This window comes from Vigna angularis, chromosome 10, assembly GCF_016808095.1.
Source record: "Vigna angularis cultivar LongXiaoDou No.4 chromosome 10, ASM1680809v1, whole genome shotgun sequence".
Taxonomy (NCBI): Eukaryota; Viridiplantae; Streptophyta; class Magnoliopsida; order Fabales; family Fabaceae; genus Vigna; species Vigna angularis.
In genome coordinates this window covers 30,480,836-30,494,967 of record NC_068979.1, presented here as the reverse complement: position 1 = coordinate 30,494,967, position 14,132 = coordinate 30,480,836, and the positions used below count along the sequence as shown (strand labels likewise).

The window sequence follows — 14,132 nt, the reverse complement described above, 5'->3', positions numbered from 1 at the left end:
GAATTCCAAAAATTTAAACTTATGCAATAAACGAGCTATCAAGCAGGGAAGCACTCAAAAAAATGAACCTAAGATAGGTGCTAGAACTGATTAAGAAAGTAAGAAACAGAAGTTGCATTTGAATCGAAATTAAACTCAGATAAAATTTTGTCGAAACTTTTCTACGAAATGTCCAAGAGAAAAATCCAGTTTCTGGTGCAAAGTTCTGGTTCTGATGCTTCCAGATTTCGAAAATGAGTTGCACTAGTCTTTTGACTTTTTAAAATTATTGTAATAACCCTTTTGTTGATTGTTTCTTTTTAAAATTGACTAACCAAGCTTTTGCTACAACTCCTACTCAGATTCACATGCACCAAATCCAGAATTCAGAATGCAGCCAATGAAACAGCAACTTGTCTTATGAAAATGGTCAAAATTTTGGTGGTTCAAATAGTGAAAATACATAGGACAACTAAAACTTGTAGTTTTTTTGCTTCATTAAGTTGGAAGCACTAAAACAAACTTGTTAGCATAGCAACTGGATGCAGAAACGTGCAATTCCAAAATCTAACTCAGCCAACCCTTATATTGAACAACTCTAACACCCAAATTTTGACTTAATGATTCAAATAGCCTTAAAACAATTTACTGGACTCTGGAACACAAATTTAAATTTGAACAAAACACTAGGAGATTAATGTAAGATGTTCAACAAGGATCAATATGCCAAACCAGATTTAAAAAAAAAAATCGACTCAAACAAAGAAAATGAGTATCATGAATGGCAAAAAAAGTGTAATAAAGGACATCTATAAGGTAAAATCTGTAATAAATGGATACCTTTAATAAGTAATAGGTATGATAATTTTAATTACCCGCTTATTGATAGTATCAACTTGTGCACACTCATTATCTTGGTGGAAAAGAAAAGAACCAATTGTTAAGAAAAAGGTATATATGGTTGTTAGAGTGTTGAGAAAGTGTGGTTTTATTCTATTGTGTTGCGTGTTGGAGTGATTCAAGCAATGCATTACTTTCATCTCTCTCTTCAAACTTTACTTCTTCTCTTATTTCAAATTCTAATCCTTGTCTTTGCAATGGAAGAAGCTCTACGTCATCTCTTTCTCTTTCTCTTTCTACACTAACTCACCAATTCTCCTATCTCTCGAGGTATTTCTCTCTCTGTTCATGTAAACTTATATATCTTTCCTCATTTTCACTTCCATCATTATAAATTTAATAATTTCTATGTTTTATGGGATGAATATTACTAAAATAACACATTATCTAGTCTAATCATTGTTATACCCTCTACTGTATTACATGTATCATTTATCTTAAAAGTGTTTTAGTTAAAATATAAAAAAAGTATTCTCGCTCAAACCTTTTTTTACGGTATTTTATAATTTCTTTACTAATTTTAAATCGATTTGGCTAAATCTTATAATTTCTTTACTGAGCTTGGCATCTTTTGTTTCCTATAAATATCTCAAATCTTACATTTTTAGTTTCAACAATTCTCCTACTATGATTACGACAACAAAACTTATATCCCTTTGATTATTTTCATTTTGGGTAATCAATGAAAGATCTATTGATTATTCTTACATCTAGTTTCTGTTCTTGCAGATTTTAAATCCTAATTTCTGTTTTACACCCCAAACGTATTGGTTGTCCTATCAATTCACAATTAAAAAGGTATGTTAAGAATCACTTTACTAGAAATCTTGTTTAACAAATACATGGTTATTTTTCAAAGCATGCATCTATGACTATTTTTCAAACCTTGCATCCATAAAAGCATGGTTATAGAAGAATTGCTTCAAAATATAAACTATTCAAATTCATCTTACGTAAAGTATCATAATAAATTCCAGTACCAATGAGATGATTGTGCTTAAAGAAGTTAAAATATCCATTAACGAAATTAAAAGAGTATATAGTAACATCAATTTTAGATTATGAAACCAAATTCCTACATATAAACGAAATAGCCTATACCTAAATGATAATGAGTTCAAAATAATCTGCACAAGGAAGTTCTCATTCATACCTATTTCCAATGCCTTAAGTCTTACTATAATGTTTAGCTTTTTTTTCATAGCCGCTAGGGTCAATAATAATATGATTTGTATGTAGTGTGGTATAAGAGAAGTGTACCGTGGTTGAAAAAAAAAAAGAGAGAGGGTGGAGAAGTGTGCTGCAAAGTGTCTGCACCGTGGAGAAGAAAGAAGAGAGAGAATTGGTTGTGCTATTTGTGTGTGAGAGTTATTTGTGTGAGAAAGAGAAGCTTCACTACCGTAAGCAACTAAGAGGGGGCTGCTGTGTCTTGTGAGTTACTTTGAGTGTGCTCTTACTATTATGAGTTTGAGAAATTAAAGTGTTGTGTTTGTATATGTATGTTCTGGATAATTTGTCCAGAAAATTAATAATAATATATTTCCCATATTTCTACATATAGTATTATTCCTCAGAGAAAAAGAGTTCTATAAACTATGTGAAGAAGCTATTTTAGTTGGATTTGAGAGTTCATGGGTAGAGGAAATGCGTCAACGTGTTGTGGCGAGGGATCCTAAGCTGGAAGAGGACATTGCTAAGAGACAAATAGATGAGAATTTTAAGAGGTATGATTATATTCTTAGATGAGTATACATTTGGTAGCATGTAAAATTCTTACAAGATTGATAGCATCAGTTTCTGAGTTTTTTGTTCTCTGGCGAGCAATTTAAGTTTGTTAAACAGGTGTGTGTAGTAGTGGGGATGTGGTACCAGATTCCCAGGCTGTTGAACAAGGTGATGTGCTTAAGATTAGATTGGAAGAAGGTTCTGACTTGGTGTATAAAAAAGGTGAAATTAGTAATATTTTTCAGTGTTAGAAATTAGTTATTATTTAGATTTAAAGAAATATTTAATATTTTATTACATTTTACTCTGTATATAAAGTATATGAATAAAATAAAATAACAAATTCCTTACTACAAAATATCTCTTATATATTTCCAAAACCCTTAATCATAACCGTTGATTCATCTTGATAAGTAGCTTAAATGCTTATGACAACAACACAATCCGACACCGTAATTAACAATTGCAAGTATAAGTAAAGGTCACTATAAATATATCATATAAAAAAGACTCATTTAAGGGATTCATCATTGAAGAAGAGATTGTTGGAAATAATTTTAATGTGAGTCTAAAGTCTTCAATTAGGTGGAAATAACAAAATTAAACACTACATAAGAAAAAAAATCTATAAACTCATTATCTTAAAGTCTTAGTTTGAAAGTAGAGTTAATTCTTTATGTAAGTTAGATTAAGGTCACATTCATCTAATCTCTCCTTAATAATCCCCTCAAAATAAAAAGATAAAAAACATCACATTTTAACTTTTACTTGCACTTATATAACTCATCCAAAATGGTGATAAGAAACTCAATGGTTTGCAAGACATGTATGTGTATTATCTATTTATTCACAAGACATGTATGTGTATCATGCTATCTAATATATAAATATTCTTTATCTACTAGTAATTCTTATTAAATTTTATTTCAGTTTTTCTATTTAAAAATTAAATTATCAAAATAAAGTTATTAATGAGAAAAATATTTTTTTTAAAATATTTGATCTTTATATCTATAACTTTTTTATCAAGAATAAATATTAAGTAAATATGACAACGTTTTATATGTTTAAATATTTTAATTTTAAATCTATAAAATTAAATTAATTCATAAAAATTAAGTTCTAAACCTTATACTTTAATTCAACTTTTTTAAATTTGTCTTTAAAAAAGACTATTTTTTTTTTTGCATTAACAATTTAATGTATAATTTTATTTGAATTATATTTTAAAATTAATAGTTTTAGCTAAATTTATACTTTAAAAATTTGTTGTTAAATAATTTTATTTAAAAGTTAAAAAATAAAATAAAAAATATATTCGATATGTATGAAGAAAAAAAGTCATGGTGCTTTTTTCCAAAAATATCTTTTTAAACAAGATAAGTAACAAGTATTCAATATCAATTCCTACCTTAATCTGTGTTACTGTTTATTTTGTAGATAATGTGTTTGTGCTTATGTTTGTATTTGCAGTAACTTAAAGTTTCAGAGTCTCTTTGAAATAATGGATGAATACTTATTTCTTTCTCACCAATTCTCCATTCTCTCTATCTGCGTATTAGTTAAATGAGGTAAAGTAATCTTTTATCATTTTCCACTTCCAAATTAGAAACATCATCTTTATTTCACATCCCATTATCAATTATACATCATATATGTAGTGAACATTTTTAACATAGGCAGTTTTTTTTTTAATTATATATATATATATATATATATATATATATATATCATAAAACTGGATAAATTTTTATTAAGTGAAATTTTTAATACATTATCTTGAGGATATTCGGAATGGTAAAGAGGTAGGTTTGGTATACTTAACTAATTTCACTAAGACAAATTTTTAACAACTTTAAAATTGTATTAAGGTAGTGGTACTTAATTCTAACTTAATCTTATAAAATTAATTTACTAAGGTGAGATTTGCATTCACTTATGTATTATAATTTGTGCATATCTTTAGCTAATGTGAAATTTTCAACACACATCACGTTAAAGATATCAAGCATTCACATATCTCATAAATGCAGCTCTGAAGGTGAGCTTTGTACATACTTATACATTATAACTTGATCATATATATAGTCGGCATGAGATTTCTGTAACATCCCAATTTTTTAGATGCTCGATTACGGGAAAAAATTTAAAATTTTTAAAATCATAATATCATTGTGGAAATCAACTTATATAATATCGAAATTAATAAAATCAAGACGAAATAAAACAAACCCTATTACATTGTTTCTAAAATTATAACTAATTATGCTACAGTTTACTTTAATGATTATTTTTTCTTTTTAAATAACGATTCTAACAACTATCACCTTTTTCAAATATCTAATTTTCATTGAGTTTTACATATTATACTATGTACATAAACAAATAAATACAAAGTTTGGAGTCATAAGATAATAGAGAAGCATGTAAGTTATCCTTTTGAAAACCATGAATATGTGGACGCTTATATTTTATTATGTTCAACTTTCTTTGAAATAATAAATATTGTCAAACCCTCGAGGTTGCTTATAGTAAAGTACATATTTTTAATTTTGTGAGAGTGCTCATTTTCACTCTTGTTCAACCTCGGCACCACCATATTGTTTCCGTTGCCATTAAATCGTCACCAATTTCAGTCCAGCACTCTCAAGAAACACATTCTAATGTAAGTTCAAGGGTTCATTATTCTTCATGAACCCTTACTCTTGATGAATGGAACCCTTACTATTAAAAGTTTTGAAAATAGTGAAAAGAATTGAAAAATGTCCAAAAATAATAGAATAAAATAAACTGTTAAATATTATTTTCTTTTATTTGCTTCTTGGATTGTTACAAATGGTTGCTATCAATGTCAACATTGTTAGAATAAAATTAGTATAAATTGCACTCCCAATTTATCAAAATAAAAAATTTGTAAAACAATTACTAACCATCTTTCTATCTATTTTTGTGGGTAAATCGTATATTAAAACAATTAGAATTCAAGAATAAAAGTAGGTTGCTTAAAATTAAATGTTAGAATAACTTTTTTCTCATCATAATTTAAATAGCATGTTGTATGTATTCTAACTTTGTTTTCCAGGTTATTGTTTATTCAATTGCGGGTGGAATCTAATTCTTTTTATTTAATGTTATATTACCGAATAAAAATAGCATATCGCACTCGGTATAATAATTTAATATAATAAATAATTAGTTTTTCTATTGAAAATGCTTCGTTATTGTTTTATTCATAAACCACTTATTTAAATATGTTAAAGAATATTTCTGACCAATTATTACACATATTTTCTAAAAGAGCCTTCTTGTGATTGGTAGACAGTTACTTCCTAAGACACAAAGGAACTTTGTTGATACCGTTGGCAGAAAAAATGTTCGTAATACCCGCCACAGTTTACCCATCCATATCAAGACCGACATCACCTATGACAACATATCAATTATGTAACAACTCTACAGCTAGTCGTGAGAATCAAAACAAATTCACACAAAAGGCCAACACTAGCCGCTTGATCCATCAAACATTCTCTCTCTCTTCTGTGAATGTACATATATGGGTGAGTGATCCATATAGTGAACATTCATTCATTCACTCACTCAGAAAGAGGGTGTGAAAAAATGGCTCAGGTTCCGTTTCCCTCGAACCTTTTGCCAGTAGATGGAAGCCCTGAATGGATGAGTAGGGCAGACAATGCATGGCAGCTTGTGGCTGCAACACTGGTGGGTCTGCAGAGTGTACCAGGGCTCATAATATTGTATGGTGGAGCTGTGAAGAAGAAATGGGCAGTGAACTCAGCATTCATGTGCCTCTATGCTTTTGCATGTGTGTTTTTCTGTTGGGTTGTGTGGGGATACAGAATGTCTTTTGGTGACCCACTTGTTCCTTTCTGGGGAAAGCCTGCTATGTCACTTAATCATGTATATCTCTTCGACAAGGCCTTTCTGGGGGCCTTCCCTAATGCCACAATGGTGTATTTCCAGTGTGTGTTTGCAGCCATTACTCTGATTCTCATTGCTGGGGCTGTTTTGGGGCGCATGAACTTCTATGCTTGGATGCTGTTTGTGCCTTTGTGGCTCACATTCTCATACACCTTCACAGCTTTCAGCATATGGAGTACAAAGGGCTTCTTGTCCAAAATGGGGATTATAGATTACTCAGGTGGATATGTCATCCATTTGTCTTCTGGGGTTGCTGGTTTCACTGCTGCATTTTGGGTAAGCATCAGGTTTTTTCTATCTATATTTGCATGTCCAATCACTGAAACTACGTGTATATAAAGTGATTTGAATCTACATGTATATGAAGTGATTTGAAACTGCATGTATATGAAGTGATTTGAGTGCATGAACGAGTGTGTGTATGGTTTGACAGGTTGGGCCAAGACTAAACAAGGACAGGGAAAGGTTTCCTCCAAACAACATCCTTCTGATGCTGGCAGGTGCAGGGATGTTGTGGATGGGGTGGACAGGGTTCAATGGAGGAGATCCATACACAGTAAATGCAGATGCTTCACTTGCCGTCCTCAACACCCACGCTTGCACTGCCACCAGCTTGCTCGTTTGGGTCATTCTTGATGTCATCTTTTTCCGAAAACCTTCTGTCATTGGAGCTGTTCAAGGCATGATCACTGGTTTGGTCTGCATTACTCCTGCTGCAGGTTTCTTTCTCATCTTTTCATTATATATACCCACACATGTATACTTCTTTTTGTGCACTACAATGTAGAAACTAGTTAGGTTGTTAGATTTACAAGAGTTCATTTTGTTGGGTTGGGATCTCGTTAACTATATAAGTAACTGGAAATCTTATTTTACAGATCGATTTTGTAAGTTCAAGTTAAGTTTAAAATTCACTTCATATTAGAATCATGAGTTTAAAGTTATCCTAATAAGATTTGTGATTTGCTAGACCTATAGTGCCATCACTATGCAGCTGTATATATCTTAGTATGAGAGATTATGTTAGTATAAGCTATCTCATACATGTTCTATCCTAACTAGTGTTTATTATCTTATTCAGGAGTTGTGGAGGGATGGGCAGCACTTCTAATGGGAGTGTTCTCTGGGTCAATACCTTGGTTCACCATGATGGTGATCCACAAGAGATCAAAGCTACTGCAGAAGGTTGATGACACAATGGCAGTATTCCACACTCATGCCATTGCAGGAACCTTGGGAGGACTACTCACTGGACTGTTTGCCGAGCCAAGACTCAACACATTGTTCTATGGAGCTGCTAATCAATACGTTGGCTTTTTCTATGGTTTCCATTCCAAAAGGATACACACAGGGTTCAGGCAAATGGGGGTACAAATCATCGGGATTATCTTTGTTGTCTTTGTCAATGTTGTGTCCACAAGCTTGATATGCCTCTTCATCAGACTTTTTGTTCCACTGAGAATGTCTGAAGAGGATATGGAGATTGGTGATGAAGCTGCTCATGGGGAAGAGGCTTATGCCATCTGGGGTCAGGGTGATAAACTTGAAAATTCAAGTTCAAAGTATGGAAGTTCATTGTATGATGATGTTGAAGCTGGGGCACACAAGAAGAAACATGGTGGCGTGGTTGAGATGATGTAGAACTAGTTAAATACATTATAGTCTGATCGATGTCGTTGTCTAGTCTTGTTTTCAAAAACATGCACACACATATATATATAGTAAAATAAATGTTGTGTTTCATTGTAGTCTGGGTCATTCAACAACAACGTTATTTTACTTTCCCTATGTTCATTCTTCATAATAACAAATGAACAAGATCGGTGATGGAAAGAAGTGTTCTTGTCATGTTTCTTTAAGTTGACACTTCTTTCTATGACATGTTTTCTGTTTTTTCCCTGCTCAAGTTTGTGTTTACGCCGGTGGACTACTTCACCAAAGATAAGATTCTCAACGTTTCTATCCTGAGAAAAAAAACAAGAACTATTTTCAATTACATATTCTGAAATTGCATTCAATAGTGAGATTTTAATTATCTATTTCATTGACCACCCTTTTGGTCGTATATTTTATCCTTTTTTTTCAAAGTTGGCACATACAATGTAGTATAAAATGCATCTTGTTAGTTTAGAAAAAAAAACATGAAAACCAGACAACCTCAATTGAGATAAAGAAATATAAGCATTGTTTAAATTGAAGGAAAATGTTTTTTAACAATTTTTTTATAACTTTTTTACAATAGACTATGTGACAGTTCATGATTGATCCGTTTGTTTAAAACATGTGAAAAGATTTTTCTTTGTAAGAAAGAACCATCATATGTTAACAACTTTTTGAGAATAAATTATGTATCATTATTTTATTGGTCTGCATGTTTGAAACGAATCAATCACAAACTACTACATAGATTGTTATAAAAAAATTGTCAAAAAAAAATTGTTAAAAAAATCATTTTCCTGCGATATGAGACCTACGCGCTAGCCAACTGTGCCACCACCCCAATTTCTTATGTGTGTCTGCTATTTCATTCCTGAAAATTAATTATAGGTTTAAATGCTTACTTCGTCCCCGAGGTGAATTTCTGGTTAGTACCCAGTTTTAAAAATAAAGACATTAGGTTCCTATGTTATGAAAAGTATATGAATAAGGTCCATAAAGAAAGAACAAGTTCAACAAATCATCAAAGAAAAAGCTGGACAACAGAAGAGAAAAAAGAAAATATACAATCACATCAGCATGGACTTAACTCCGTTGCTGCCAACTTAACGGGAATGACCTTATTCATACACTTTTCATAACATAGGGACTCAATGTCTACATTTTTCATAACATAGGGACTCAATGTCTTCATTTTTAAAACTGGGTACTAAACAGAAATTCACATCTTAACATGAGGACGAAGTAAGCATTTAAGTCTTAATTATATTACTGTGATGTTAAATATGATTTTAGTTTTAGTAAAACAAGTTAATTTTAATTTTAATTTCTATGACGTTGAAAATAGTAATTTTCAATCCTAGTATGTATGATATCATATAACGACTTATATGTTGAAGAAAAGTCAAGTGACTGATTTTAATTGGTACATAATAATATTGTCAAACAATATTAATATGTATATTAAATCTAAAAACCTCTTTAAATTTAAAAAATATTATTTACTCGATAAATATTAGAAACTGAAAGTAGGTTTTTGAAAACGTTTTTGGTGTGAACATATTTAAACTTAACTCATTAATTCTACATAATCTAAAATTATATTTGAATCTGAACGAGTTATATATTTAAACCTTGTTATTAAAAATTTGTTTAGACCTCCTAATTTGTAGCTATTTTCCTTCTATATTATGTATTACTCGTACCATTGTCACCCTTCTCTAATATTCTTTTTGAACTTATTATATATTTCTTCTTTCTGTCTTTCAATTGTGCTTTTTTAAGTTTATTAAAACTATTTTTTTATGTTGTCTTATTTATGTAAGTATGTATTTATCTTATAATATATTTTTTCTCTTTTTATTTCTTTGAGGATATATGTTTTCAGAAAAACAATAATTGTTATTCACTTAACTTTCTTCTTGGAAATTAGTGATATACAACTTTCTCGTGTATGAGTTATATTAGGTGCTATTAAGATCCTTAGGAAATAGACTCAATAGATTTACTACTTATGAGACATCACTTTCTCATAGAATAACTATGTAACAGTGAAAAAGAAAGCTGATAAAGGAGAGAAAAGAGAAAAGAGAAGCTAGAGAAAAGTAGGCTGAGAAAGATACACTAGTACAATAAAGACTAAAGGTACCGGTCAAAAATGTTTATAGGCCTCGATTCTATAACCGAGGCATTCGAAGGCGCAGTAAAAAGGTTAAGGTTTATGCTTCGGTTATGGATCGAGATAAAACGAAACAGAAATATGTCTCGGTTCTTAGATAACCGAGGCAATAGCGTGTGTGTTAAATAGAAATATGCCTCGATTCTTAGATAACCGAGGCAATAGAGTGTGTGTTTTTTTTTCCACATCGTTCATTTATGCCAACCAAACACATTTTCCCATTCAAGAATCTAACACAAAACAGCAATCAAACAAATCCCAGTATTATAACAACCAATTTGTAAAAAATCTGTCTATAGAAGCAGCAAACAATGTCCAAATTACAACCCACAAATTACAAATTACAATGACAAAAAAATCAGATTCAGAAACGCAGATACAGAGATATGAAGATGGACTTAAGCAGAGACGAAGATGGACTTAACAGGAGCATCTCCGACCACCAGAAGCAGCGTCGTTTCCATTGTCACTAGGAAACCCTGATTCCTCTGTCGCAGCCTCGACAACTGCATCTTCCCCACCGGAGTCGACGCCGGAGTCGCGCACGTCGGCAGATCTGCGAATCCTCCGTCCACCGCCACAGATCTGCCTTCCGCCCCTCCATGCGTGCAGATCTGCTCTTCGCCACTCCATGTGCCTAGATCTGCCCTCCATCACCGCTACGTCGTCGTCGCTGTTGCGCTCTCGTCGCCGCGTCCTCGCCGCCGCTGCGTCCTCGTCGCCGTTGCGTTCGCGGTGCCGCGTCCTCGCCGCCGCTGCGTCCTCGTCGCCGTTGCGTTCGCGGTGTCGCGTCCTCGCCGCCGCTGCATCCTCGTCGCTGTGTCCTCGCTGTTGCGTCCTCGCTGCCGCTGTTGAGTCCGCCGTCGTCGCCCATCGCACATTGCAGGAAGAGACAGAGAAGAGACAGAGAAGAGAGAAGAGGCAGAGAAGAGAGACGAGGCAGAGAAGAGAGAACGCGGAGGTGTTTGGGGAAAAGAGAGAAGAGGCAGAGAAGAGAGAAGAGGCGGAGGTGTTTGGGGAAAAGAGAGAAGAGGCAGAGAAGAGAGAAGAGGCGGAGGTGCTTTGGGGAAATGGGATTTAAAGCCCAATATGCCTCGGGTGCATGCCAACCGAGGCCGATTTAGAGCCCAATATGCCTCGCGTCCATGCCAACCAAGGCCGTATCTTTGCTACGTGAGGATTATGCCTCGGTTCACTCCGATAACCGAATCAGTATCATTTTTAGACACCGGTTGCTTAACAACTGAGGCATATAATGCTTTTAAAATTACAGGACTGCCACCGCGTTTTGATATGCTTCGGTTCAGTAAAAACCGAGTCATAATGTACGAGTTAAAAACGTTATTTTTTACTAGTGATATCAAATTTTCATTATGTGGGAAGAGATACAGGAAAAGAAATATATAGAAAAGGAAACTGAAACAGAATGACAAAAACTAAAACAAAATAACAAAAACTACAATCCTAACTGTAAACCAAGCAGTGCAGGTCAGTGAGACCGATCGGTGTAATGAATCAACACAACCGAGCAGTTCAGATTAGTGATACCGAGCGGTGCATTGAGTTAATACAAGAGCGATCGTCACAACAGTATAACTGAATGGTGTAATGAATCAACACAACCAAGCGGTGCATTAAGTCAATACAAGAGCTATCGACACAATACAAGAGCGAACGATATATCTGTTATCACTTTTAATATAAAATTTTAACATTCAAAGATTTGCAAACATTTTTTTATCTATATTATAGCTAAGATCATATTGTACTAGCTGAGATTATGTCATATTAGTCATGTTACACTAGTTGAGATCCTATATTATAGTTAACTAGTATCATCACGACGAGATGCATTTAAGGCAAATAATACATCAATCTAACGTTGCAATATGAAATTTAATGTGATGTCCACGTATTATACATTCTTAAAATAGATAGCATATATAAGTTAGTATTTCTTAATGATATTAATTAATTTTCCTTACTTTATTTGAAGAACAGGTTGATTGGTTAAGTTTCGTCTTCTTATTTATAGTTTGGGATTTTATTTGTTCCCTTTAATATAATAAGCCATATAGATTCTAGAGTAATATTATCACAATTAACTACATTTTCTTGTTAGAGATTTTTGTATTATATCTTATTATATCATGTTTATCTTAGAATATTTTGAAGAATTTTAACTGGAATATTAATTTGTTGCTTATTTCACCTATTTTCTTAAGTAATTATTGTTGCTTAACAGCTATGACAATTGAGAATAGTAAGAGAATTGATATCGTTCATCTAAAAACTCAAATATTAATTAAATGTCTTTTCAATAACAATAAAAATCATAACAAATAAAATATAATATTATTAAATATTTAATGTTAAAATGATAAATATTTTTTTCATTATGAAATATTAAGAAAAATTAAAATGTAACTTTGCCACTAAATTATTGGGAGAGCAATACGGTTTCTTTTAATGAAACGTAATCTTTATTGAATGGGAAAGAATTGTAACAGATAAATATTTAATTTCAAATAGTTAATACAATTAATTATTTAAGTTTTAATGTGAATCTGTGTATTAAATTAGAATGGTCCAACATCAGCTTATCTTTAATTTATTTTCATTTAATAAATCATAAAATCTTAGTTTTCTTTTTTATGAATTGTATTCTATTATATTTAAGATCTATAATTTATATTTGAGTACAAAGGTTTAATAAGATTTCTTTTATTTTTTAATACTTATATTTGAATTTTTTGTATAAAAGAATTAAGGTTAATGTTCAATATAGTAAAATAATTTACCTGAGTTGAATATATACAAAATGATTCTATTTATAATAAAAAAATATGAATATAAATAAAAAATAATGTCAAGATAAAAGATAAAGTTAAAATATCTAATAATTAAATATATTTAACTAAGAGAAAAATAAAATAAAATATTTTTTTATATTCTATAATTTAATTAGGTCTTAAATTTTTTCTATCAACATATTGTAAGAAAAATTTAAAATTTAAAATTTAAAATTTTTAATACGATCCTTATAATAAAAATGTCCTTAATTAATCTAGAATCTTAGGTAGAATAGAAAATGCGAACATAATGGTAATTTGGTTTTTAAAACAAAAACACAACAATAGTGAAGTTTTATGTTATAAAGAAAAATAGGATAAAACATGTTCTCACGAAGACTCTATTTCATCATACAAAAGTATGCTATTACTTTGAGTGTTTCATTTTATTTCAAATTATTCATTTAAAAAGAACTACATTGTCTATTTTTTTTTACTTTGTATATTTCATTGTTTTTTTATTCAATCAAATAGGTAAAATAAAGAGTGTACCATCTAGTTTTTTTATTTTATCAAAAATAGATTATATTATTAAATATCTTATTTTTATCATTTATCTTTAATTAATTTATTATTATTTTTATTTGTATTTTAAACTTAATTCATATTTTTTTCTATTATAAATAGAATATCTTATATGTATAAATAATACCATATTTATATATTATAAAAATCTAATTTGATAGGTTAGTTATTATTTATCATTCTGATATTATTTATTATATTATTATTATATTTATAGATAAATATTATTTTGATATAAACATATTCTTATGGTGGATATTAATCTTATAAATATAACTTCTGTTATTCATCAAAAAATACTCATTCTCACAATCTATTATAAATATTGATACTCGTTATACAATATCTTAATTTTTTTACTGACTTCAGGGAGTCTT

The 14,132-nt window shown here is 30.9% G+C and overlaps 1 protein-coding gene across 2 annotated transcripts; it reads left to right on the top strand.

Annotated features, from left to right (window-relative positions):
• Positions 1-2,425: 2,425 nt before the first annotated feature.
• LOC108335484 (ammonium transporter 2 member 5) lies at positions 2,426-8,382 on the top strand. 2 transcript variants are annotated; one of them, XM_017571506.2, is made up of 6 exons: positions 2,426-2,603; positions 2,710-2,826; positions 4,078-4,175; positions 5,923-6,819; positions 6,977-7,262; positions 7,625-8,382. In XM_017571506.2, exons 4-6 carry the CDS (start codon positions 6,223-6,225, stop codon positions 8,182-8,184), a joined length of 1,443 nt encoding a protein of 480 aa, XP_017426995.1. In that variant the 5' UTR covers positions 2,426-2,603; positions 2,710-2,826; positions 4,078-4,175; positions 5,923-6,222; the 3' UTR covers positions 8,185-8,382. The 2 variants fall into 2 exon arrangements, with proteins under 2 accessions (XP_017426995.1, XP_017426998.1); XM_017571509.2 differs by lacking the exons at positions 2,426-2,603; positions 2,710-2,826; positions 4,078-4,175 and adding an exon at positions 4,832-5,269 and having other exon boundaries at positions 5,927-6,819.
• Positions 8,383-14,132: the final 5,750 nt, after the last annotated feature.